Source organism: Ambystoma mexicanum, chromosome 1p (genome assembly GCF_040938575.1).
Source record: "Ambystoma mexicanum isolate Mex_15411 chromosome 1p, UKY_AmexF1_1, whole genome shotgun sequence".
In the NCBI taxonomy this organism is placed as follows: Eukaryota; Metazoa; Chordata; class Amphibia; order Caudata; family Ambystomatidae; genus Ambystoma; species Ambystoma mexicanum.
The window spans coordinates 375,059,454-375,085,142 of NC_090921.1; the positions used below are offsets into that span (position 1 = coordinate 375,059,454).

The 25,689-nt window shown below is 46.9% G+C and overlaps 1 protein-coding gene across 1 annotated transcript in view; it reads left to right on the forward strand.

The window, feature by feature from the left end:
- The window catches only part of HAPLN4 (hyaluronan and proteoglycan link protein 4), an 805,823-nt gene that overhangs the window by 265,048 nt on the left and 515,086 nt on the right, over positions 1-25,689 (forward strand). Inside the window, exon 2 of the mRNA XM_069649117.1 lies at positions 15,105-15,225. Within this exon, the coding sequence (XP_069505218.1) occupies positions 15,105-15,225 (121 nt within the window). The remainder of the gene's footprint in view (positions 1-15,104; positions 15,226-25,689) is intronic.

Genomic DNA, 25,689 nt, shown 5'->3' on the forward strand with positions numbered 1-25,689 from the left:
AGGTAAAGGAAAATATGCCTGAGAATCCGTAGATGGAAGAAGCAGGTTTTGGATACGATGGTGGTGTGTTGGGTGAGGGATAGGTCTGAGTCCAATGTGAATACAAGGTTTTTCTACCACTTTAGAGATTGCCAGTGCTTGTCCTAGTGGGTTGGACCACGGGATTGGCTGGGGGAGGAGGGCTATTTTCCTGCAAACTAGGATTTCAGTTGTCCCAGGGTTGAGGATGGGTGGTTGGTCGTCATCCAGTGGTCATTATCCGAGAGGCATGAAGACAGATCCGGACTGCCAGAGCCTTGAGATTTAGGGATTTTGAGGATGATCTGGGTGTCGTCTGCATAGTTGTAGCAGGGAAGATTATATGAGCGCTGGAAGGGGTTTTAGGTAGAAGTTGAAGATTAGGGGTGATAATGATGTTCCTTGTGGGACAGCTTTACTAACTGGTTGTGATGTGAACTGGTGGAGGTGCACGATTTGCGATCTATTTCAAATGAAGGAGGTGATCCATGAGGGGGCTGTGTTTCTGATTCCTAGGGTTTGTAGCTTGCCTAGTAAGATGGTGTGGTCGATGGTATTAAAGGCTGGAGAGAGGTCCAGTCTGATGAGAACAGCGCAGTCTTCTGTGTCGACTGTTCTTTTTAGGTCATCTCAGATGGAGACTAGGGAAGATTCTGTTCCCCTAAATGGTCTGAAGCCTTATTGTGCAGGGTCTGGGAGGTTGTTGGCTTCATCAAATTGGCCAAGCTCTTTGTAAGACACGTGGTCCATGAGTGTGGCATTGAAACACGTTTTGGAGATAGGCCGATGGTTCTGAGGGAGGAGTGGGTCGAGTGTCTCTTTTTTGAGAATAGGTTTGAGATAGGATGTTTTAAGGGCTTTCGGGAAAGATCTGGATGTGAGTGAGTGGTTAAGGATTGTACGAGCGACACTTCCTGCACAGGTTGAGGCTAGGATGTTTTTGAGGAGTGAGAGTGGGCAGGGTCCTCAGGGGAGACTGATGGCCTGATGACTGCTATGGGCGAGAGGAGTTCTAGGTGTGTGATGGGAGACAAAGAGTCAAGGAAATGTGTCGGGGGTTTCGACGTTGGTCTGTGGGTGGGTCGGTGGTGGCGGGGGTATATGTTTTAGTTTAGCAACAGTGCCGGTGCTTCAGTGAATTCTCTGCTGGTAGGGGCCTGAACTACCAGCAGGTCAGGCATGCCGGTTGTTTACTACTCCTACTGGCAGAATCAGAGTAACCCAGGCCGGAAAAAATGCCGGAGCCAGTAGTACCGGCCATTTCATTTTTTCCGGACTGAGTTACTCGTAATGAGGCCCTTTGTCTGGCACAGGTTAGAGAGGGATTTTAAAAAAGAAAAAATAATACACCACTCTACCACTAGACATAGAAAATACTATACTGCGTGCGGTTCAGGAAGGACTTAAAAAAGAAAAAAAGGGCAGTGTGGGATCATTGTTTTTACAGATACATAATTAGAAAAAGCAGTGCTGCATTTATCAAAAATGTTTTACTTGAACCATTTATTTACCAGGCAATGTTTGTTATAAAAGGGTTATGTTCTGGAATCTCTCACCCTAACATTAAAGTGTTAGTAACCATGAATGCTATACTATGTGAATGGGCATTTGTATAGCGCCTTTCACCATTGGCATGAGCTCAATGCGCTGTTGGTTGAACGCCTTTGGGGACCGGAGTCCAGGTAGGTCGAGATAGTCAGAGAAGTAAATGGAGCATGTGAGTACTCTGTATGTGTGCAGATAGATCAACCTTTTCGTGGGGGATTGCTGCATTCCAGTGCTGGAGGTAGTGTGCAGTGTATGTGAGACAGGTAGTATGTGTGCAGCTAGGCCAAATTTGTCGTGGGGTTAGCTGAATTCTAAAGGTATTTGCGGTGTGCAAGGTGGTATATCATTATGTGTGCAGCTAGGCCAAATTAATCGTGTGGGTTAGCTGCATTCTATTCATGATGTTGCTGAGTGGAGAGTCAGGGCAATGAGTATCTATGGCATTGAAAAAGGCCTCCCTGTCCCTTATTGCCTTCCTGTGTCTACTGACTTAACTATGCTCCCACTTAGGCATATGGTGCATCACGAACCTCTAGATCTGGTGTGTGTCTCACCTCTATCTGCAATTAACGCCTTCCCCACTCCCATTATGCCCTATGGGGCAAAAATGGGAATGGGGAAGGGTAAATGGGGATTGGGGACTTACCACCCCGCCAACCTCGGAATGGGGCGGTAAATCCGCCAACCACCATGGCGTAAACGTAGTTTACGCCATGGTGGTAAAGGTAAGACCCAGGCGGTAACTTACCGCCTGGGTCGTAATGAGGCCCTCTGTCTTTTGAACTCAGGCTTTGCTTTAAAGTTTTCGCCATTTGTTTTCCTTTAGTAAAACTTTGAAAACTAATGTTCGGGGGTTTTGCCAAAGTCGTGTCTCAGACCAGGCTTTAGAAAGTCCACCTTGGATGTACAGGGGGACACCCCAACGGGTTTTGCCTGAAATATCTAAAGGTTTAGTAGCAATGGCTGAGCAGGCAGGCTTAGTCTAGGGGGGGGATGATGGCTGTAGTAAAGCACACAGTACTCAGACTATACACCTAGTTCAAGGAAACTCTTACACACTAGAAGTTATATACAACAATAGGTATTTATTTATATACACTAAGGCTTGTAGCATTCAAGTAAGGTAAGTACTATAATAGATAGTATAATAAAACAGTTGCACTATTCAGAGTTATATACTTTAGAATAGCAATAAAGGGAACAAATCATATATTCAAACCTCCTGAAACATATATGCAAACTTATAGAAACTTTGATAACTTTAGTTTAGCTTATATTTTCCTAGAAAGTCCAAACCTGTCTTAGGTGAGTCTCACAAAATCAGAGGGGATACTGGGGCACCAGTGACCAAGGGCTGAGGAAGACAAGGAAAGAAAGCAGAGTTCAGGGATCAAAGAAGCAGAGCCCAGAAGAAAACTATTCAACAGTCAGGTTTGCTTTGGCAAGGAAATGTACAGTTTCCCTAGCTGGATTGCCCCAAGTACAAGCGTCCCAGGGCAAGGTAGAGCACAATTGGTTGTCCACCCCAATGTAGCTCAAGGTAGGACTGTACCTTCCCGGGTCTAACCATTCAAGCAATGCTGTGTTTATCCACCTCCCACCTGCTGTATGATGCTAGTAGCTTCCAGGTGAAGGGGGATGTTGAATAATCTAGGACCAGGCATGGCTAGGGCTGCTGAGTGTAATAAAAATGCTACGGTCATTTTTATGCAATACAGGACCAAGGCGTTACAGATTGTCTGTCTACCAACCCTATGTCGACCTGATTGGCTGTTGCTCGAAGATTATAAGCTTCTGGATTGGCAGATACGTTGAGGTCAATGAAAATTTCAACTTCTTCCTGCAATATGTGGCTGGTTCCTCCAAGAACACAGAGACTCAGGCGCTAAAACCAGGCCATCCTTTTAAGTGCTGTACGTGTCTGAATCTTTCAGATTCAGTGCATGGCTGAGTATTCTCAGTGCAATGCGTGGCTAATGGTTGCTTAGGTGCAGTGCATTGCTTTCCCTTTGAAGGACATTATTTGCAGAACATTACTGAGCTTAGTACATTGCCACACTACTAAGGTCCATAGCCATTCATGATTAAGTGCTTCTAGGCCCAGGTTTCCGTGTCCCAGGCATTCTTATCTGTCCATTGTAGTGGGTTCTTGGCCTTTCCCTAGCCGTAGAAAGTTAGCCGAAAGGCACGGTTTCTCAACAGGTCAAAGGCCTAGTGGGTCCTTTAGAATGATTTGGGAGAAGAGCCAGGTCTTGAGCGCTTTCCGGAACGCCATGTAGTCTTGCGTTTGCCGAAGGAGAGGGCTGGGGGCAGAGAGTTCCAGATTGTTGGTGCCAGTGTTGAGAAGGTGGACCCACTGATCCTGGCTGATTTGGAGGTGGGGGGCCATTAGGAGGAGGGCCATGTTTGATCTCATGTTGCGGGTTGAAGTTAGGGCGTTATATTCTCTAGTAGGTATTTGGGGATGGTTTTTTGCACAGCTCAGTGAGTAATGCACATGATTTTGTAGGTGGCGCATTGCCCAATCGGGAGCCAACGTAGTATGCAGAGTGCAGTTGTAATGTGATCCTTTCGGTGGAGGGCAAGAAGGAGCCTGGCTACTGAGTTCTGGACTCTTTGGAGTTTGTTTTGTTGGAAGGCAGGAACAACCAGGTATAGGGAGTTTGGATAGTCAAGTCTAGACATGACAATGGACATAATTGGTGTCAGTCTATGGGGATAGGTGAGATATGGGAAGATGCGTTTCAGTAGCTTGAGGTGGAAGTGGCAGGATTTGGATGCATTGTTAATGTGATGGGACAGGATTAGGTTACAGTCCATTGTGCAGCCAAGGTTTCTGACTGAGGAGGAGGTAGAAGGGAGAGGGCCAAGGGAGGGTGGCCAGGGAGATGGTTGTGGGAATAGAGTTGTTTTTCCGCACAACATGATCTCTGTTTTTCTCAGGTAGATATGCAGATGGTTACTTGTTATCCAGCAATCAATGTCTGTCAGGCATGCTGCCAGGTCATGGCGGGGTGTCGGATGTCGATTTTGGAATTTTCCGGATGATTTGTGGGTCATCAGCATAGTTATGGCAAGTAAGGTTGTGGGAGCGGATGAGCACAGGCATATAGGGCCATGCAGGGGTTGAAGTTAAGGGGAGAAAGGCAGGCACCTTGGGGGACTCCATTGATCACTGGGCGTGCAGTGGAGGAGAAAGGGGGTGGGCAGATGCTGATTTGTTTTGTGGGGTTCCATGGCTCCCCATTTGTGTTCTAGGGAGTGTTTTTTGTGTTTTAAACACCTTGAGGTGGTGGGAGGAGTGAACGGAATCTCCTTAAAACACTGATTAAAAAAGACCAAATGGGAGATTTGGCCTAATTTCGGCCATTCAGAAATACCAAATGTCGAAATGTTCAACCAAATCCCCCATTTGGTGGCGGGGTTGCAGTGGTGTCCCCTGCAGCTGGTCCCGAAAAAAGTTTAAAAATAATAATTTTAAAAAGGAAAGGGCCTGCGGCGCCCTTTCCCGATCATGGAAGTGAAAGGGAGCAGCCGTTGCAGGGACACAGCGAGTTGGCAGCACACAGCGAAGTGTGGTGCTGCAAGGTAAGTAAGGGGGTGGGGAGTGGGTTTGGTTGGGTGTGGGTGCAGGGGCCAAGTCGGAAATGTTCAGGGGAGAAAATACTGGAGGTTATTTTGGAAAAATATTCTTCAGTCTTTTCTCCCTTGAACATTTCCGTCACAGGCTTTCAACCCCGATCTGGTTGAATCACTTGGGGGTCGGGCCTTGGCAGGCCGAGGAGGAGCCAGTGGGGGTTAGAGGAAGAAGTGTGTTGTGGATTCAGGAGATGAAAATGTTTATTGGTTGAGGTCTTTCTGCGACAGGGAGTGAGGGGGGGTGAGGAACAGCGCTTCTGCCAGGTCTGGGATTACTTTGACCTTGTTCCAGCGCTGGTACAGTGAGGGGAGAAATACCAAGCCTTGTAAGGTGGTGGGGGTCTACAGAGAAGGAAAGGGATGGCTGGGTAGTCTGTCCAAATGAGGGGTCTAGTGAGGGATGCGCTAATGAGGTTGGTTGAGCTGAAGATTGTATCAAGGGTGTGGCTGGCAGTGTGGGTGTGTCCGGTTATCAGCTGGCTGAGGCTGAGTGCCTCAAAGACTATCAACCAGAGGTTGAGTCTGGGGATTGTTAGGGGTGTCAAATAAGATGTTGAAATCCCCCAGTAGGCTGAATGCCTGGTGGGTGACCATTATGGCTGCTAGTGAGTCGCATAGGGAGTTGGCGAATTGTAAGTAGGAAGCTGTGAGAGAGTGTGGGCGGGGAGAAGAGTTTGACTATTACAGATTCGCAGGTAGCTGTGGAAGGCTGTGTTTCGAAGAGTGTGATGGTTATGTGTGGTTTGTGTAGGACGGCTACTCTGCTTCCTCTGGAGGGTCTGTTGTGGGTAAGGAGTGTATAGTCGGGGTAATGCCCCGTTTGCAATTGGTTTGAAATTGAACCATATTTCAGTGATAAATAACAGATCCAGGTTTTGGGAGGTGAGGAGATCAAAGATGGTATGTCTGTTCTTTGTCACGGAATGGGCATTGATTAGAAGGCAGGAGAGTTTGTGAGGTGGGATGGGGTTGGTGCATCTTCGGGTTCTAGGAGTGGGTGGATTTGGGGAGACCGGTCAGACTGGTGGGAGGGTGATGGTGTTTAGGGGGGTCACAATCGGTAGGATCGAGTGCGGGTGTGGTGTGGATGGGAAGAGGGCGTGGGCAGTAACAGGTCTTTGGGTAAGGACAGGTGTGGTTCGGGTGGGGGAGGTCAGGTTGATTGTGATTGGCTCTGAAGCAAACGGGGGGTGATGAGTGGAGATGGGGCATTATGTGGTTGGGGGCTGGGGAGTGCTTGGGGTGAGTGGCCCAGAGCTGAGATTGAAGCAGTAAATATGGGGATCAGTGCTGGTTGGGTGAGGAGGCGGAGTCTTGGCAGTGTTCAAAAAGGGATTTGGCAGGCGTTGGTATTCGAGGTGATGTGGTGGAGGGGGCTGGAATGGTGTGGTTGACTGACTAATGTAGGACTGGAGGAGCATGTAGCGCTGAGGCGGAGAGCAGTCCCTGCCTCTGTAAATTGTGTGCTTGGGTGTTATTGGGCTGTGCCTTAGGGTGGGAGGGTCAGCAGGGAAGAGGGTTGAAGCAATGGTTTGGGAAAGGGCAAGACGTGCCATGCTGAGGGATGGGAAACATGTGGTCGACGGAGTTCTGGGAGGGGTGGACATTGAGCAGTGGTGGGTGGGGTTGATAACGGGTGCAGGTGAGGCTTGAGAGGGTGTCTTTGGTTTTGAGGGTGGGGGATACATGCTTATCGAGGGCGACATGAGAGAAAGTGGGGGAGAAGCCTCGTCTGGTTCTGGTGGCCGGGCCGGCAATAGAGTTGTGTGGAATGGGGCATTAACTAGCAAAGCGCCAACGGTTCCCCTTAGTAGAGGAGTCGAAACGGGTGTGGGATGAAGTAGGAGTTGGCAGGAAAGTGGTTGCGTGGGTAATGTGGGGGGCACATGCCAGAGAACTCCCGTGGTATGAGAGTTGGAAGATGTGTGGTGCATGGATGGGTGTGTGGCTCTGGGCAGGGGTGAATGGGGGCTACAGTTGGAGGGGGGGTATGAAATGAGTTAGGTGTGTTCCTGACTGTAGGTGCAAGGGTTATGTGTGGGGCAGGGAAGGCGTGTCTTTTGGAGTGTCAGAGAGCTCCCCTGGTATGACAGTTGGAAACTGTGTGTTGTGTGGACCTTGTGGGGTGTCTGTCTCTGGGGTGAATGGGAGGGTTTGAAGTAAGAAGGGGTATGCAAATGGATAGTCCTCCTCTGTGAAGGTTGCAGTGAGCTAAAACGTGGTTGTAGACCCTCAGGAGTAGAAGAAATTCCATAGAGCAGGGTATATGACACATGTTCGTTCTCAATAGACAGGCTCCCACGCTCCTTTTTGAACCAGATGTCATTTTATATTTATATTTTACCAAAGAGCTGCCACCAAGCCTTGGAATACACAGGTATGTATAATTTGCATCTTGGGCGCGCATTGTTAAATGCAGCCCCTGGATGCTGCACCTAATGTAATTCCTGGGAGTTTTCAAAATTGCACCTGCCCCTCTATAGCTGCCATGTTGCCAAATCATATTGCAGAGCTGGTGTGTCAGTAGACAAGAGGAAGTGAAAGTACACATGAGTGCACCATACCTTTTCTTTTAGCATTCAGCATTGGGAAGTGATGCCTGGTTATTAGACCTCACGTTCCGGGAGAGAAAAGCAGTACCGTTTCACACAGCAAAAATCAGACACATGTCAGGCTATTACATTCTCATTCTGTCACATCGAGGCTTTTAGCTTTTTCTGGACTGAAGTGGGTTGTGCTTCACACTAATCTGATGCTCATTGGATTTGCGAGGTAACAGGCATTTGAGTGGGGACAATAGGGGGATGCGGGTGGATGACGTGTTTCCCTTGCAGTCAGGGGCGTCGCTAGGGGGGGGGCTAAAGGGGCTATAGCCCCTGATCTTTTGGTTGTAGCCCCGGATAGAATCTCTGGAGCTACAGCCAAAAGACTAGCTAGCCCCGAGTCCCAACAGTTCCGACATCAGCGTAGCCCCGGGTCTTTTCCAGACCTAGCAACTCCCCTGCTTGCAGTGCTCTTCTTTTAAAATAGAAGAGATCCTGAGCAGCCGCGGATGCAGCAACTCCCCTGGCAAGGAGTGCTCTTAGCCACTAGTGACATGCAAATTACAAGTCACGCGCCTAAGCGACGCCTGTCCTGCATTTCTCTGCCACTCCATTCCGAGCTCTGCTAAGTGTCTCTCAGCCATGGCAAATCCGCAAATTACATTACAGCACTTCAACAACGGCTGGCCGTCCGACAATGACTCGCATCACGTCAGTTGCCCTGTGCTTAAGGCACTGTCTATTCATGATGCACCAGACCACACAGTTATAAAGAGAGCTCTGCCGTGAGTGGCTGTGCAGACTTCTCGTTACCTCTTAATGCCCCCACCCCGAACGTGCTGGAAATGTGAGTAACAGCATCACACTGTTAAGGAGGAACGAACCTCTTGTGTCTGAACCTAACTTCTGGGACTTGATGGGATGTGGTGCTGGCGCGGTCTCTCATCCAATGTGCATGGATACCTTCAGCATGCCGATGCTAGGAAGTTGGTATTGTTTATTTATAAGGCGCCTATACACAGGCAGTGTTTCAAAGTTAAGCTGCACTGGCGTGAGAATCTGGGAGGATCCTTTACCCAGAGGTCAAAGTGGGGGGGAACTACAGGGTACAGCGTTCTCTTACTTTTCAGGGCAACCCGTCATCGTTCCCTTACTTTATGCGACCAATAATACCGTTGCAGGGCGGCAAATGTTTTAAAAATACTCTTTGAAAATTGAATTTCATCCCTATTGAGGACGCAAATCTGAGCCCTGTTGATTTGGAGCCCTTGCAACATTGTACTGTGACATCTAGCTCTCAGGTGTTGGAAGGGGATTCTTTATTTCAGTAGGCTGATCGGGCTACAAAACCCATTCCCAAGCTGCCATGAATGGCTCCAGGGACAGCCTTGTTTGCAGGCATGGGGTTGGGTGTGTCTGTGGCTGGTCATGCAATTTAAGAGGTGTGAACGGAGGATGGTTGAGAAGAGACAGCGTGAAGGAACATTCTGAGTGGGACAATGGCACACTCATGGATGCCATATAAATACATTTCCTTTCATTGTGTTTTTCTTTAGTCTTACTTGAACTGTTGCATAACACAATGGGCCACATTACGAGTATGGAGGTGGCCATGCCGCTTTTAGAGGTATGGATACCCCCATACCGGGTACCGGGTCTGGGTTCCAGGAAAAGGGAATTACTGGGCCATTCTGACATTGGAGGGCCCGGTAATTCCCTTTCCCGGGACCTGGTCCTGGTACATCCCCATTCCCATTGAGCCCCATAGGGCTCAATGGGAATGGGGAGGATGCTAACAACGGGCCCGTTAATGACGGGTCCGTTGTTAGCATCCTGTTCTGCTAGCGGGTCCCGCTAAGGATGCCTGGTTTTACCAGACGTCCTTAGCGGGACCCGCCAGCAGACCTCGTAATGAGCCGGTAGAAGGTTAGCCCTCTACCGCCTGGGTAGTAATGAGTCCTAATGTAGCATGATGGAGTGGAGGAAAGGAAGGACCCAGGTATGGGGTTTGAATGGGGAGAGGGATTGATAGTGAGTATGGCGGAGAGGGCAGAAAAGGGGGAGAGGCTGACAAGGGGGAGGGGCAGAAAAGGGGGCAGGCAGAGACTTTTTTTTACACTTCGACCACTGCCCGTACCACAATGATGGTCAAATCATACGGGCTTAGAACATCGGTTAATCCGACGTGTGTAAACATAGAACTCAATTCACAGATATTACCAACTGCACATGTGAGTTACGGCTTGATGTGATTGGAACCCAGAGACGTTTTTATGGGAGGGCAAAAGGGGCACTTGCCAATGGCCCCCACCTTGGAGGGGGCCCCACAAGGCTGCCTGATCTGAAGAAGTAAGAGTCCATTGTTCACCAGTCTTAAATAGCACACCTCAGGATATTTTATGGGGTGCTGCTGAGGTTGTAAACCTGTTGCCTTTCTGTTTTGATAAGTACATTCTGCCTTCAAAAATTCATCATGTATTGCTTTTTGTGTTCACTGTGGCATAGTGTGTGTGTTCCTTACGGCACAACTCTGTAGCATTCTTTCCTTCCTGTGGGAATTATGATGATCATGTGCAATAGGCAACAGTGAAATTCATATTGACAAAATGAGTGCCACAATGGTTGAATAGTTAGCTCAGTGTGTGAAGTACCCATTGCAGAGATATGTGTTCATATGCAAAATTAGAATATCACATTCCAGCAAGGCTGGATGAGCCTTTCCTATGTTGGAAGTTTATAAACCTGCCTGCATATGTACTTGATTTTGCAGAACAACATCTGCTATTATCAGCAATGCACCTGTACCAGATAGGGGTTGCTATAAAAACTAACATATCATCCGTATGGTGAAGGTCTAGAAATGGGTTTGTTCAGATGGGGTGTTGTAAAACCTAGGCGATCGCCTCCAACGATGGCATAAACTGTTAGTCCAAGAGTTGAATAAGTATCCAAATTCAAGACTATGGAACAAAAGCGTTCATGCTTGTATCCTGGATTTGCCTGCAGATAATACAGTGATCCTGTTCAAATTATCTAATATATCTTACATTACTGTGCTATCTTCTGTGAGGTTTGCCTACTTGTATGCTGCTGGTATCGTTTAGCCCATCACTTGATCTTTCTTCTTATGTAGGCCATTTTGGTGGAAGGATTGGTAGACAGAAGATAGCGGACCAGATGTTGCAGGCCTCAGGCAAGCATATTTTAAGCTCTGCTTGTTTGACACAAAAAAGGTTTGCTTTTTGGCAAAAGTCAAAGGTTTTTATGCACGTTTATAAATGAAAATGTCACAAGCCATTGTTTTGGAAGTATTTAAAGCTTTGAAATACAAAATAAATTTGCTAAATCACATCGATTGGTGTGCTGGTACTTATATACTTCGCTTGCTGATGAAGAGAATGAAGCTAGAACCATTCCAATTTTGCATAACACCCTTCTATAAAAATTTGTTTAAAAATGGCCATGTTTGGTAATGTGAATTGTGTACTTTCCAAGTCTGATTTTATAAATTGAGATTGTTTTAGTTCATGGTAAGAACTGGAAAAGAAAGTGTTCATTTGCAGAGTTGGCACACATCCCAGCTTCTCCCCTTCATCCCTTAACCAATGTGTGATCCTGGGCATCTCATTTAATCTTGTATTGCCTATCATCTCAATATTGCCAGTCCCTAAACCTTTCAAAATTTTCAGCACGTCAGAGTGATTTCCTTCTCATGATGTGATCTTCATAAAAGACATATTCATGGTTTCACTGGTTATAGGGTTGATTCTACTTTGATAGTTGATAGCATATTTATATCGCACACCAAAGGCATTTGTTCCTTTGCTCTCTAATGGCAACACTATTTGAAAACCATATCCCACTTCTAATCTCAGTCTGTCTGGATAAAGGCACCTTCCAGGTAGATTCCAATCTGCCTCCACTATCCATGCTATGGTATGTGTAGCTTTCTCCTTCCTTCCAGTTGGTCTCCACTGTCCATGCATGAGCACTTTTACATTCTGTGAGGCAGCTAATGTGAGTTATCTGTCTATTATGGGTTACATGTACCGTGTACATACGGTCCTGCATTAATACGACAGGCTTCATACCTTCCTGGATGTTATTGATAAAAATGATCCTGTATGTACTAAAACAGTAACCTCTTCGTAGCCTGCTAATGTTGTTCTTCAAATGCTACTTTTTTATCATTCTGATTAGAGCAAGAATGAAGAGGGTAATGGGACTTAAAGGGAGTAAACATGCTTATTATTCTGCGAGACAGCATATCAACCTATAGGTTGTGAGCGCAACGCGTGCAGGGCGCAACCAGTATTCTTTATTCCATAATTCCTTTGGTTTGGTGGAGGGGGGCCCCAAAGATGTCTGTGCCCAGGGCCCCAAAAGTGCTTAAGATGGCCCTGTTGGAACCTACAACTGGACATGGTATTTAAAGCTGCCAGAAAAGACCTATTTAAAAGAAAATATGTATTACTAAAAATGTGGGCTACCGTGTGTGGCATGTAAGCAATGAATAAGTGACGCATGTCGTAAAGGTAAAAACAGATTTAAACGGAGCCTCTGTTTAATGTATTTGTTCAGCTTGCCGCAAATAACGTTCCCATTACAGCTGTCACTTTCCCCCAAACACGCCTTTTGTTTCACAGGAATTAGCGCACTTTCCCACACTGATGACAAAACGGAGGCCTGTTTCATCCAGGTGTAGGTTTGATGTGCACATACAAGATAAACATTCAGTTGCAAATGTTTGTGAGTTCTCATTTAACTTGCAACCTTGTCAGCGTTCAACAACATTTTCAATTAATAATAATGCCAGTTTTTATATTACGCTAGCTCATCAAAAGCGCTGTTCATTATCCACCGTGTCCACCTCGAAAGGAAGAAAGGTTAAATTGGCCCCGCTGGGATTCGAACCTGGAAGCACAGACGTCCAAAACGAGCTAGGCCTGGATGTGCTAAATGACCTGCTTCATTGGGCTGGACTTTGCCCGGCTCATTAGCGCCTACTTTTGCAGTTCGGAAAGTAAGCTAGAGGCATAGCCAGGATTGTCTAGCAAATGGGGCCTGAAGCTAATGTAGTTGGGCCCACTGCACTGACAAAAATTTCTGTAAATGCCCACACAGCGCTGCTGAGAGGGCATTTACAGATTTCGGGTGGGCCTTGCCCCTCAGGCCCTACCCTGCCTACGCCTCTGAAGTAAGCCACACGCCCGATCACCTTATGTTTACATAACTCACACATAGGATTACCAAGCACCCATGCAATCACAAGTCCCCCCCCACACATGCTGTCTGCATCACATAGCCCCATTGGCCCACCCTCTTATGTTTTCCTTAGTCCTTTTCCTCTGCAGACTATGGTCTGGGACCCCGCGTAGGCAGGGAAAAAATAATACCCTGCCCTGCAGCCATCAGGCATACTCTAAGATACTACCTTGGTGATGGAGAGCAGAATAACATGTTCATATCATAGTATGAACCTACGCATGCTCAACAGCTTTCATTCGTTTTGTCAATTGTGTTGTGTGTAAATGCCTTTGTGGAAATGTGAATACAGTTCAGTGTAGTTTACACATGAATAAGTAATGGCTTTAGCTTGGTGTAATTCATACTAGTTCTTGGAAAGAGATTTGCAAATCAGGTATTTACAAGTTAATACAGATATTAGAAATTTACGATGGAAGATTTCAAATCAGACTTTCCTACTATGAGGGCATGTTTTCAGACTAAGAAAATTAAATCTCTTGGTTAGAATGGTGTGACTTTGTATGTGCGTATGTTATAAAACCCTGGACAAAGGACGACTTGCCTAAGGCAGGGTCTACAGACACTGTGATGAGCAGGAGGGGAAGGAAGAGGTCGTCCACTTGGTGTCTTTCATATGGTAGGTTGGGTCAAGTCCTATCAGAATTTAAAGAGACATCATGGTCAGCGCAGGGAATGGGCCGGACCAGGACAGGCCTGTGTCTGGCCAGACATGGCTTCCCAGAATGGAGTTCCAGCAAAACATGTCTTGCCGCCCTGTCCACAGACCCAGGGGCTTGCCCACTAAATTCGCAGCTACAGCGAGGTGGAGGCAGTTTTCAGAGGAAGCTCTTGCGTTGCTTGGGCGAGTGACAACCAGCTTTAGAACAGGTAGAATTTGTCCTGAAGCTGAGTTATCACATTCACGAGCAACCCCTCCTTTTAACAAACACTTTCAGTAGACTCGGCATAAGCAACCGAATACAGAACTTGCCAAATCCTCACGTGTTTGCTGTAACTGTCCAGACTGGTATATATGTCCTGCAATGTAGAGATATGTTTTCTTAGTGTGACTAATGTGACCAAATAAAACTGCAGACCCAACTTCCATTATTCACTCAAAAGGGTTTCTTACTTAATCACAATAAGACATGTTTCAAATGTAACATTCTGGGACGCATACAAATTGTTCTAATCACAAATGATCGCGGGAGAATTGCTTGCAGGAAAACTTATCAAATTTATTAGGTCATTTAGGACATATATGCGGCGGGGAATCCCTCCACAACCCCCCACCCAATCCCAAACCCCCCTGCAACTCCCCACCCAATCCCCTTATATTATTTATTATCCCAAACCCACCCCATACATATATAAAATAACTAAGATAGAGGCAAAGGTCAATTGTGCAGAAGGGCAATTAGGACCACTATTATTAGGTTAATTAGGACAAAGGGTGAATTTGAAAAGGTCAATTTGGTAAATAACAAATTCTGGACATACTAAATTTCCCATAATGCTCTTTGCTTGTATGCAAATCACCAGGAGTGGGTTCTATGAGGAGATACTGTAGTGTGTGACCTGGCCTGGGACCATGCCCCTTGGCCCGTCCCCTCCTCCACCCCTCCTCCACACGGACCACCCCTCCAAGGATGAGAGGGTTCCCCAGTACATTTTTCCCATTTCCAGAACTGGACATGGACCATACATAGAGGCCTAATCAGAAGGTAAGATTGACACATTTGTAGCTGTGTGGATATCGAGAAAAAGCGAGCCGGTTGGCTTCCTTGCTTTTCTTCTGTATCTGCCCATTTTGATTGCAGACTGTGAGCGAATCTTCTGGTTCAGGTACATACCTACCTGCCTCTTTACATACGAAGAAACAGGTACCTTTATGGCAACACTTGTATTTGTATTTAGCTTACAGGGTGATTTCGCTAAGGCACTCCATTGTGTATAAGATCTCTGTTATTTGCAGAGGTGCAGAAGTGATATTCTGTGCCTTTTGGTGATGCAGAGCTTTGCCAGAATGTAGTGGTTTCTGAGATTCGGGGTCAGTGGCTGCAGTGAAGAATGATGGACATTATTTTTTCTCTTGCCCTCTCTCCCCAGATGCCTGAATGCCGGGGTGTCTACATGAGGGGGCTCTGCGTCTTGGCCACACTCGTCGCCCTGGCTTCATCAAGCCTGTCCGCTGTCGAGAAAGGAAGAAGGAAGGTCGTCCATGTCCTGGGTGAGTCCCATTTATGGAGCTATCATCTGAAAGGCTGCACCTGCCAGTGCTGGCAGGCACTCAATGACGGCCATATGTCCTCCGATGAGCTCCTGGACCTCTCTCATCTCATTGCCTCTGGTTCCCATGGAGCACGTTTTCTGGGTTCTTGTGCACATTCAGGGCCCCTGATAAGGACTGAAACCACCCTACACAACTGTAAACCACCCTCTGGTGCTCACACGAGTTGGTACCGTACAGGTCACCACATAGCACTCAATCCAACTACAATTGTTTACTACTATACACAGCATTCAAGTCTAAGGTCAACCCATAGCAAGTCACTTTATATCATCCTAAACATGAAGCACGCATCCAGAACTCCTATGAACGCATGGCAACTAGGATACAAAATGAAAAGCAAGGACAAGGACTTGTTAGTTACATTAGTGTACTTCTTAGGTCCCACTTGAAACACAATCTACTAGCGAGAACCCAGGAAAAGTAGGTCTCATTCCATGTTTGGTGGTATTTCGGTGGTAAATCTGCTGAAATCCCACCAAACGGATTTACAGTTAACATCACTTGACCATGCGGATTTACAGCAGGATTACAAGTGGTGGTAGGTGGTGTAAATCCCCATTTTTTATAGTACAAATTACTTCATGGGGATTTGGGCGGAATTACCGGCAGCGGTCATTCCGCTGATTTTTCAGTTTTTTGGTGCTATGGTGGAAGATTTACCTCCAGCATTTTGTTGGAGGAAAATTCTCCACCTTACCACCAAAGTTGTAGTACGGTGGTGCAGTAATTTAGCAGTAATGCAGTAGTAATACCACCGGATTTTCCGGCAAAGCCGTACTCAAAAAGAGGCCTGCAGTGTGCATATTTGACTGTATTGCATTCAAATTGACTATTTTCTACTCTTCTTCAGTACATGGATTCTTGGGCTATATGTGAACTCAGTTTTCATTCATAGTCATTTACCCAAAATATAGGGACTGCATGGCATTGTTTTGCACAGAGTGTAGGCATTGAGGTGGGAGGTGGGAGGTTTGGTACTTGGTTAATTCGCCAGATTTTTAGACAACCATGAACGCACTGTTAGCGCTGTCTGCCTGCCTGTTACTTAAGTACCCTGAGTGAATGAAGGAATGAATGCCTGTTATTTAATTCAGTTGCCGAAGCCTTCACAAGGACTTGTAGTATCTGGCTGATACCTTTGATATCTTTGTGAACATATTAAGCACGACAATTTAGTGCGAGCCAATTTAGCAACTTGCACGTACCTAAATCACTCACTTGCGTGTCCCTGAAACTCAGCACGAACGCCCAGCCCGTTCTGGTGCTCCGAGTTCCCTCGCAGCATCATAACACCCAGCCACTCCGCGGCTCGCAGTAACTCGCTCATTTGTTGAGCATAAATGAAATAGACCGCCGCCCAGCCATTTCTATTGGCTAGGAGGCGCACTGGGACTTCAACTTCCAGAAGCACCAGCGCTCCTCTTAGAGGAACGTCAGGCGCTTCAGCGCCGGTGCTTCAGGGCCAAGCCGGTCTTGCGCTGGTCCTGTCGGCTATTTAAGCAAGCAGAAGTTGTGGGCACTCATTTCTAGGCATTGAGGTGGGAGGTTTGGTACTTGTCACTACAGGGGTTAATTCACCAGATTTTTAGATGACCATTAACTTGCTGTTAGCGCTGTCTGCCTGCCTGTTACTTATGTACCCTGAGTGAATGAAGCAACGAATGCCTGTTATTTAATTCAGTTGCCGAAGCCTTCACAAGGACTTGTAGTATCTGGCTGATACCATTGATATCTTTGTGAACATACTAAGCATGACAATTCAGCACTAGCTAACTTAGCAACTTGCACGTGCCTAAATCACTCACCTGTGTGTCCCTAAAACTCAGCTCAAACGCCCAGCCCGTCCTGGTGCTCTGAGTTCCCTCGCAGCATCATAACACCCAGCCACTCCGCGGCTCGCAGTAACTCGCTCATTTGTTGAGCATACATGAAACAGACCGCCGCCCAAGCCATTTCCATTGGCTAGGAGGCGCACTTGGACTTCAACTCCCAGAAGCACCAGCGCTCCTCTTAGAGGAACGTCAGGCGCTTCAGCGCTGATGCTTCAGGGGCAAGCCGGTCTTGCGCCGGTCCTCGCCGTCCACGGCGTCTGGCGCATAAAATGCTGCCAGTAAACTCTGGGACACTAAATACTTAAAACCCACTCCATCATGGGTTTCTCTCCCCTGGATATACTGCCCCTGGAGCAACACAAACTCCGCTGCTTAAACAAAGCCATTATCACGACTCGACTCGCCTATGACAACAATGACAACCACAACGGAAACAACGAGGAACTTGCAATCAAAAGACAACAGAAAAAAATAAGACTTACAGCGACTCAGTCACCAGCTACACCGATCACAACAAAACATACCACCAAGCTAAAAGTTTGTCTACTTAATACACGCTCACTTAACCAACATGCCCAATGTATCCATGATTGGATCATTGAGGAAGATATAGACATCTTCTGTATCACAGAAACATGGCTCTCGGAGCCCATAGGTCCGACATGAGACATTGCTGTCCCTGACGGATATGTAATTCACTAAACTAACAGGGAAACCTGAAAAGGAGGTGGAGTAGCAGTAACTGCAAGAAGCTCCATCGCACTTTTCCCAGGTAAATCGTTATGCAGTGGCTGCGAAATTATACATCTTAAGCACTTACCAACAGAAAACAATTGTCTAAATCAGACAGTTGTCTACAGACCACCATCTTCTACCACTGATTTCAACGAAGACCTCACCCACCTTCTTAATTTCCTTAAAAGACCCAAATGTGCTACACTGGCGGTCAGAGATCTCAATAGATGGTATGGCAATCAGGCAGACAAAGAGGCCATCAACTTAGAAAGCTCACTGCAAAACATAGATCACAACATTACTAACAGAGAACCGACAATGAAAAATGGATATCAACTGGACTGGGTAATTACCAACAACCTAGAGACACATGACTATCAAACGGAACCCTGTATCTAGTCAGAGCATTACAGTGTCACCTTTCAAGTTTCTCCCCCCTCCCCTAAGGAAAAAAAAACAACCCTCCCATAAACATCACGCAAAGGAACTTTAAAAACATTAAGAAAGAGCAACTTGAATCCTGTATAAAGGACTTCACCTCCAGTGCGGAAGAAAAAGACTCCTGTGACACCATGATGATTAATCTCCTTGACCATCTAAAAAAGTTAGTAGATCAATACGCCCCCTCACAGACCAAAACTTTCAGAACCAAAAGCAAACTGCAAGAATGGTTCTCTGAAGAACTGTCCCTGCTAAAGGAAGCTACAAGAAAACTTGAAAACGCATGGAAAAAAACCCACAGCAGAAACTAAATAAAAATGGAAAACCATAGAAACATGCTACAAGAAAGAGATAATAGAGGCCAAAAAGCAGTACTTCAATAAACAAATCTTGGCGGCAGACAATGCTTCAAGTAAACTATTCAATATCTTGAAGTCAGTAGACAAACCCTTAGCTATCTCGCCACCTTTCACTCCCTCGCAACAGGAATGCGACAACAATCAGAAACCATTTTTTAGAGAAAATCGAAAAGGCTAGAGATAGAATCACAAAATCCCAACTAAATAAACCTAAAAACATAAAAATGCTGGTAGAAAAGGTATTTGAGAACATACAAACTTTCAACTTCTCGTGTATCACCACACATGAGATGGTAAAAACACTTGCCTCTATGAAACCAACATCATGCGCCGAAAACATCCTGCCAGCTAAAATTATACTTGAACACCCAGATATATTCAACCCCACATTGGCTAAAATGGTTGACACCTCCTTTAGGGACCAGTTAGTCCCACAGTCCATAAAAAAGGTCACTGTACCCCTTTGATAAAAAAAAGAAAACTAGGCCTGGATCCTAGAGACCCAAGCAACCTCAGACCAATCATGAACTGCAACTTCCTATTGAAAATCATGGACAAGGTAGCTGCAGCTCAACTAGAGACACATACTGAGGCCTCAGACTCACTCCATCCACAACAGTCAGGGTTCAGACCGGCACACAGTACAGAATCAGCCATGCTAGACCTTCAGACAAAGATGCTTAGCATCATGGACAGGGGAAAAGCAGGCCTTCTTGTCCTGTTGGATCTCAGTGCCTCATTCGATCTATTAGATCGCAATCTGCTCGAAATAGCATGAGGTAAAACGGCTAACTGTTCACCTGCAGCAATGACATGGATAATGTCTTTCCTAAAGAACATGACCTCTCGAGTCCTTTGGGGAGACAAATTCTTCATGGAAAGGGAGATTCTCTGTGGGGTTCCTCAGGGAGCCAGCATGTCACCACAACTTTTTATTCTCTACATCAGATTTCTATGCTTTGTATTAGACCATGTAGATGTGTTTTTCACCAATTACGCAGACGACACGCAATTGGTGTTAGAATTTAGGGGAGACCATAAAATAGATAACGACAACCTACTGAGAATATACAACACCATTGAACAATGGATGGACTCCAATTTGGATGTTCCTGTACGGCAACAAAACTGAGCTGATGGTCTTTGGATCCACTCAAGCCAGAAACTCTTAACTATAGACTATACACATTTTCAGATTGAAGACACAAACATCAAAGTTCTTGAGAAGGTTAAAACCCTAGGTATGATGATCGAAGCATCTCTAGGAGCCGAAGCTCAGACTCAGTAATTACAAAAGACATGCAACTACTAGCTAAGACTCAGAACCATTAGACCCTACCTTTCCAAAAACATTTGCGCTACAGTGGCCAAAGCAGCCATCCTACCCCGCCTAGATTATGGCAATGCACTAATGGTTGGAGCTAACAAAAAAGTTAACAGGTATATCAGATTATCCAAAACAATGCGGTTAGGATCATCAAAAGCAAATCAAAATCCGATCACATCAGCAACTCTAGGAAGGAGCTACAGTGGCTTAAAGTGGAAAGCAGAACCCACTTTAGGGCTCTTACAATAGCTCATAGATGCATCCATGGGAAAGCCCCAGTCTACCTGAAATCTAAAATCTGCACCTATGCCACCAGCTGCACCCTAAGATCCATGGATCAAAATAGGATTGCAGTAGCGCTACACAAACGCAAGCTGGGTTTGGGTAAATCTTTTCCAGTAATCACAGTAGGCATCTGGAATAATTTACCAGCTAACATAAGGAAAGAATATGACTACTTACATTTTCGTAAACTAGTGAAAACTTACCTTTTTGAATGATACTTCCACCCTTGACTCCCCAACTCTGAGGCCTTCTATATATAACTGTCCTCTGTGTCCGTGTATCTGCGCCCGAGACTTGCGGGTTACTGTCCCAATATAAATAAATAAATAAATAAAAATAAATAAGTGTTACAGGGTAGGTTCTTACAAGTATAGCAATGGTGGCACACTCGCGCGCGCCTGCGCCCACACATGCACACCACAAGCCCTCCACCCACCGTCCTTGCTGTTCCGGTACCCCTGTCCCTCGCATCTCAGTCAAAGGCAAGCACAGGTGAGGTTTGCGGGGTCAAGCAGTGCTGGGTGACTGCTCCTGCCAAGGATCGATGCCACCAACACGGAGTGACTCCTATGACTAAGCCCTGTCCCTCTGTTGTGGTTTGGGTCAGTGAGTGGACACACTCCTTGCTTGTGATTGGCAGGAACAGGGAGGGAGGGGTAAAGGATCGCTCGTCCTTTTTCATGGTAGCAGTGTTGGGCACTGATGCCAGGGATGAGCGCCCTCCTGGACTCCCTGACACGCCGTTCTGTGCAGCACATGCATCAATGCCCAGAGTGTCACCTGCTCATGCCATGCCCTCAACCATGAACCCCTCCCGTTCAAGTATAAGCACCCTTGCCCTTGCTGGCTCCTCCCGATGCCTCCCAACGAGGCAAGATGCGTCCCCAAGAAAGACTGAATGAAGTGACAGGAAATGCAGGGAGGCCGTAAAAACATTTCATAAAGCAGCCTAACAATGATCGCTCGCCATTAGCCAGGCCTCCGCTGAGCCATAACTCAATCAGCGCCCATGCAAGGCATCTCTCATCCCGCCTCTCAAACGCATGGAGCAAGTGGATGGTGGGAGAGAAGCATCGCCATTACTATTCATTGTCAGAGGAATTCACGCCCGCACGATCATGCATGCACGCTGCGTTTCTTTATGCGAGTAATACTCCAGCATAAGGAGGGAAAGGCATGGGGGTGCCCTAGAGCACAGTCTTCACCCATGGGCGGACAGCTACGCAAACCAGGGGCTGGCCTGTGCATGGGGATTCTGGAATAAATGGGAGGCTGTTTTAAATGTGCACTAAACAAGGCTCTCACTGCACCTAAGTGAGACCATCGCACCACATGCACAATGTGCATCAAAGGCTATTTCTGGCGCTTCGCTGTATGATTTTTTTATTCGGGGCAGACGTCCCAATTCCATACGCATCCGTCAAACAGAGACAGAAATGCATTTTTAAATATCTTGCCTTTTCATTTTAACAGTTACTTAAGGTCCATTGAAAACGTGTGTGCCTGGTGTGCGCTTCCTCAACTGCTGTACTCAAGGAGGCAGCGCCAGACTCACACGGGCCTATGGGGCAATAGGGCAATGCCCAAGTGCAGGACCCAGGGGAGCCGACTTATGAATTTCCCGGGGGTTGCCCAAATATAGGAAGTGACATCACCAGCGGTTATATGACCGCATTTGCACGTAGTCACCAACTTGGTGCGAGGGGGGAGAGGGGTGCAGAACAGTGGAAACATTGGCTAGCATGTACTGCATATACTAAAGTCAAGTAAGAAGGAGGTTTAAACCTCCCAGTTGCCTTCCAGTAGGCCATCACTGCCCCTACTCCACCCCTCTATAATCATCCAGATTGTAGTAGCCCTCAAAAGGCAGAGCAACACAACTAGGATGGGAGAACGAAATGCTATCCCATCCTGTGAGTGTGTCAAACCTCTGAGCACAATCTCACTAATTTGGTGCAAATCTCACAAGTGGGAGCAAGGGAATCTCCTGCGTGTGTGTGGGCTGCAGACCCCGGATCACTTCTTCAGTGTGAAACTCTGGCCAAGGCTCTTTGGGCAAGCATTCAGGATGGGTCTCACACCTTTAAACAGTGTGATATATTGAGTGGGCACCTCACTCCTTGGAGCATAGTATCACCTGTTGCTGGTAATCTCACAACTGAACGTACAGTTTCACTCTTGGTCTCAGTGACCCCATGTATATTAATGGAGACAGTCTCCCATCTGGGAAGACAATTATATTTCTGTTAAAACACTCTGAATTCTCACTCCAGTTTTCTCGATCTATAGATCCATACCATATTCATCCATTGTGTGTGCAGGGGTGATAACTTGTGTCTGAGAGAGCTCATTCTTTCATTCAAGAGAGATAAAGGGGTAACAACCACCTGCATATGGGATCAGGCTCATTTTGCCCCACCGCCCCTCACTCCAGAATGAGTGAGCGGGTTTTAAGACCCTGCTGATTCTGCTATCCTACAGGCTCAAGCCTTCTATCCCTTGCCCCATCACGGCTCCCAACATCCTGAGCAGCAGCTTATGCACAGCAGGCAGCTCGGGACATGCCTGTTGCCAATTGAATGTAGCCAGATCTACTTATTTAGACACTGGGAGAGAGCCATGAATCCACATTGGTGGTGAAGAAGCACTCAACATAAGGAACACAATGGTATAGTGTTGCAGTCCTGCTGAGAAATGACAATTTGGTCTGTTTAAATGTAAAGCAGAGTGGCTTCGAAGTACATGCCCTGTGCCATTAAAAATAAAGCAGCTGTGGTGGGTGGAAGTACTGCTTTGGTGGCATCAAGAGTATGCAATTCCCTGCGGGGTAGTGTTGGTAATTTCCTATTGAAGTATAACAGTCCTATTGAGAAGCGCCATTAAAAGTGAAGCTGTCCAGCAAGCTGGATCAGTGCTGCCCCATAAGAGGTCTTGAAGCCTCTGTGAGAAGTGGCAGTACTGTCCCAACTGTGAAAAGGGTAGCATTTTCACATTAACTATGCTTAAGCACTTTGGGTTATTGAATAGTGCTGCTACATTCAACAAACAACAAAAGCATAGCAGCCCCACTAAGATGAACTAGCATTGCCTCAACAAAAGCATAGTATTACAATTATAGAAGCCCTGTTGCCAAGAGGGGTGCACAGATGTACAAATACATCCAACCCAAAAAGATTTTTAGAAATTGAGGGACAGACTTGCTTTGCATCTGTGCCTCCATTTCTAAAAATCGCTTTGGGTTGGGTGTACCTCTACATCCGTGTACCCGGGTGTACAGATGTATAAGCAGGGCTTTAAGTGGGCCGGGGCCTGCCGGGGCTGGGCCCCGGCAGGCTCCGAAATTTCGTTTTGAGGCGGGGCCCTGCCGGGGCCCAGTAATCTCCCCTGGCAGCCCCGGCCACTACACGAAAAGGCATTTTTTTCTACAGCCTGAAGCGCTCGCTCGTTTGCGAGAGCTTCAGGCTACAGAAAAAAATGCCTTTCAGCCATAATGGTGGCGCCGCACCTGCGAGGCATCCCTTTAATCCAGAGATTCCCGTCGGCCGGCGCCACCATTATGGAAAAAACGTGAGGCCGCTGAAAGCAGAGGCCTTGCTTTCTAAATACTGGAGCTGCCGCGCATTCGCGAGAGTTTCAGTATTTAGGAAAAAGGCCTCTGCTTCCAGTGGCCTCACCCTTTCAGCCTTAATGGTGGTGCTGCCCCTCCCCAGCTGGCGAGGGGCAGCACCACCATTAAGGCTGAATAGGCAGGCGCTGTCCCCTGCCAGGCAAGCCTACACAAAATAAATGCAGAGATCAGCACCCTCTCCCCATAGGGGATGGGTGCTAATCTCTACGAAAGGCTGCCTGGCAGGGGTGGCAGTAGCCCATTGAGCCCGGGCTTGTTAAGGGGGCGTGGCCTAACGGGCCATCAAGACCCCCACTGTTAGGCCACGCCCCCTCGATGAGCCCCGGCTCGATTTGTAGTGCCACTTAAGGCACTGTGTATAAGTATACCGAAATCAAAATTAGAAATTGAGGGACAGATGCAAAACAAGAGCCTCTTGCTTTGCATCCATCCCTCAATTTTTAAACATCGTTTTTTACCCGGCTTTCACCTGGGCCGCCAGAAAGAGACACATTATGGACGGAACAAAGGGCCATCCATACTGCATCTCTTCTCTCCGGCCCGGGAGAGGGGGGCTCAGCCCCGACTTCATTCTGCCGGGGGGTGCCCGGCCCCGGAGCTCCCGCGTACTCGGCGTCCCCTGCAGGACCAACATGCTAGTGTGGGTCTGTTCTTTTGGGAAAAGTGGGCCAGTTTGATGAGTTACTTCACTGTGCAGCAAGTATTTTTGTTAACTGATATTGAACACGTTTTCCTTAAAATACACAATTTGCAACATATTTGACCAAGAGACTCCCCTATGGGTACTACTTACATAGTCTGTCCATTTGCGACTCTGGGCCACTTTTTCATTTGCACCCGAATCCATTTTATGCCCCAGTTTGACTTTGGCCTGGAACATGTGTCCCAGAGCATTACGCGATCGCCTTTCTGGATCATTGCACACTTGCGAAAAATATCTACCTTTTTGGGTTGCAGGATGCTTCGAGAATGGTTGGCAAAGATTTGGGGCCAGGTTCTTAAAAATGAGCACAAATGAAAAAGAACAGAGGGTGCAATTCTTTCATTTGCGCTCTTTGCTGAACTGACCTTATTCTGAAGAATGACCTGTGCATTTCAGGTGGGTATGGACAGTGGCGCAAAGGCGCTATCCAGCCCCTTACACACATTAGTGTCGGGAGTGACACTAATGAATGACAGGCTCCAAGCGACCACGTGGTTGTTGGCAGGGCATCTCACGTGAAATGACTGGAAGAGAAAAATCAAGTGTGGCAGTGTGGTTCAAACCACTACTGTCACACTTAACGAAACAAGTCTGTCACGCTTAATGAAGCAGGTGCAGAGGATGGATGACCCTTCTTTTTTGCGCCTCTAGAAGTGCTTCCCATTCGTGAATTCGAGACATTGGGCCTCATTCCAAGTCCGGCGGTCACCCTGCAGGTGCTACCGGCATGTTGCTGCCAGACTAGGAATAATTTACTGGCTCCTGACCTCGCGGTGCCACCGGCTCATTCTGAGTCCGACGGCCGGGAAGTCATTTGCCAGTATATTTGTTAATCCCCATTCCAGTGCTTAATTTGTGGGGGTGGTTGCCAGTTCCCAACACCGGCACTCTTTTTTGGGCACCGGAACTCATGCGGGGCCAGCACACGTGCAATTGCTTTGTTTGTTCTTCCACATCGCTTTGCTTCGATTATAAATCATTGGGATTTGTCATTCTGATCTCAATCCCTCTCTTGCTTGCAGGTTGCAGGCCATGGCTGGCTGGGCCTGGGAGGCACCAGCAATAGCAATGTACAACAAACTGTTACAAAC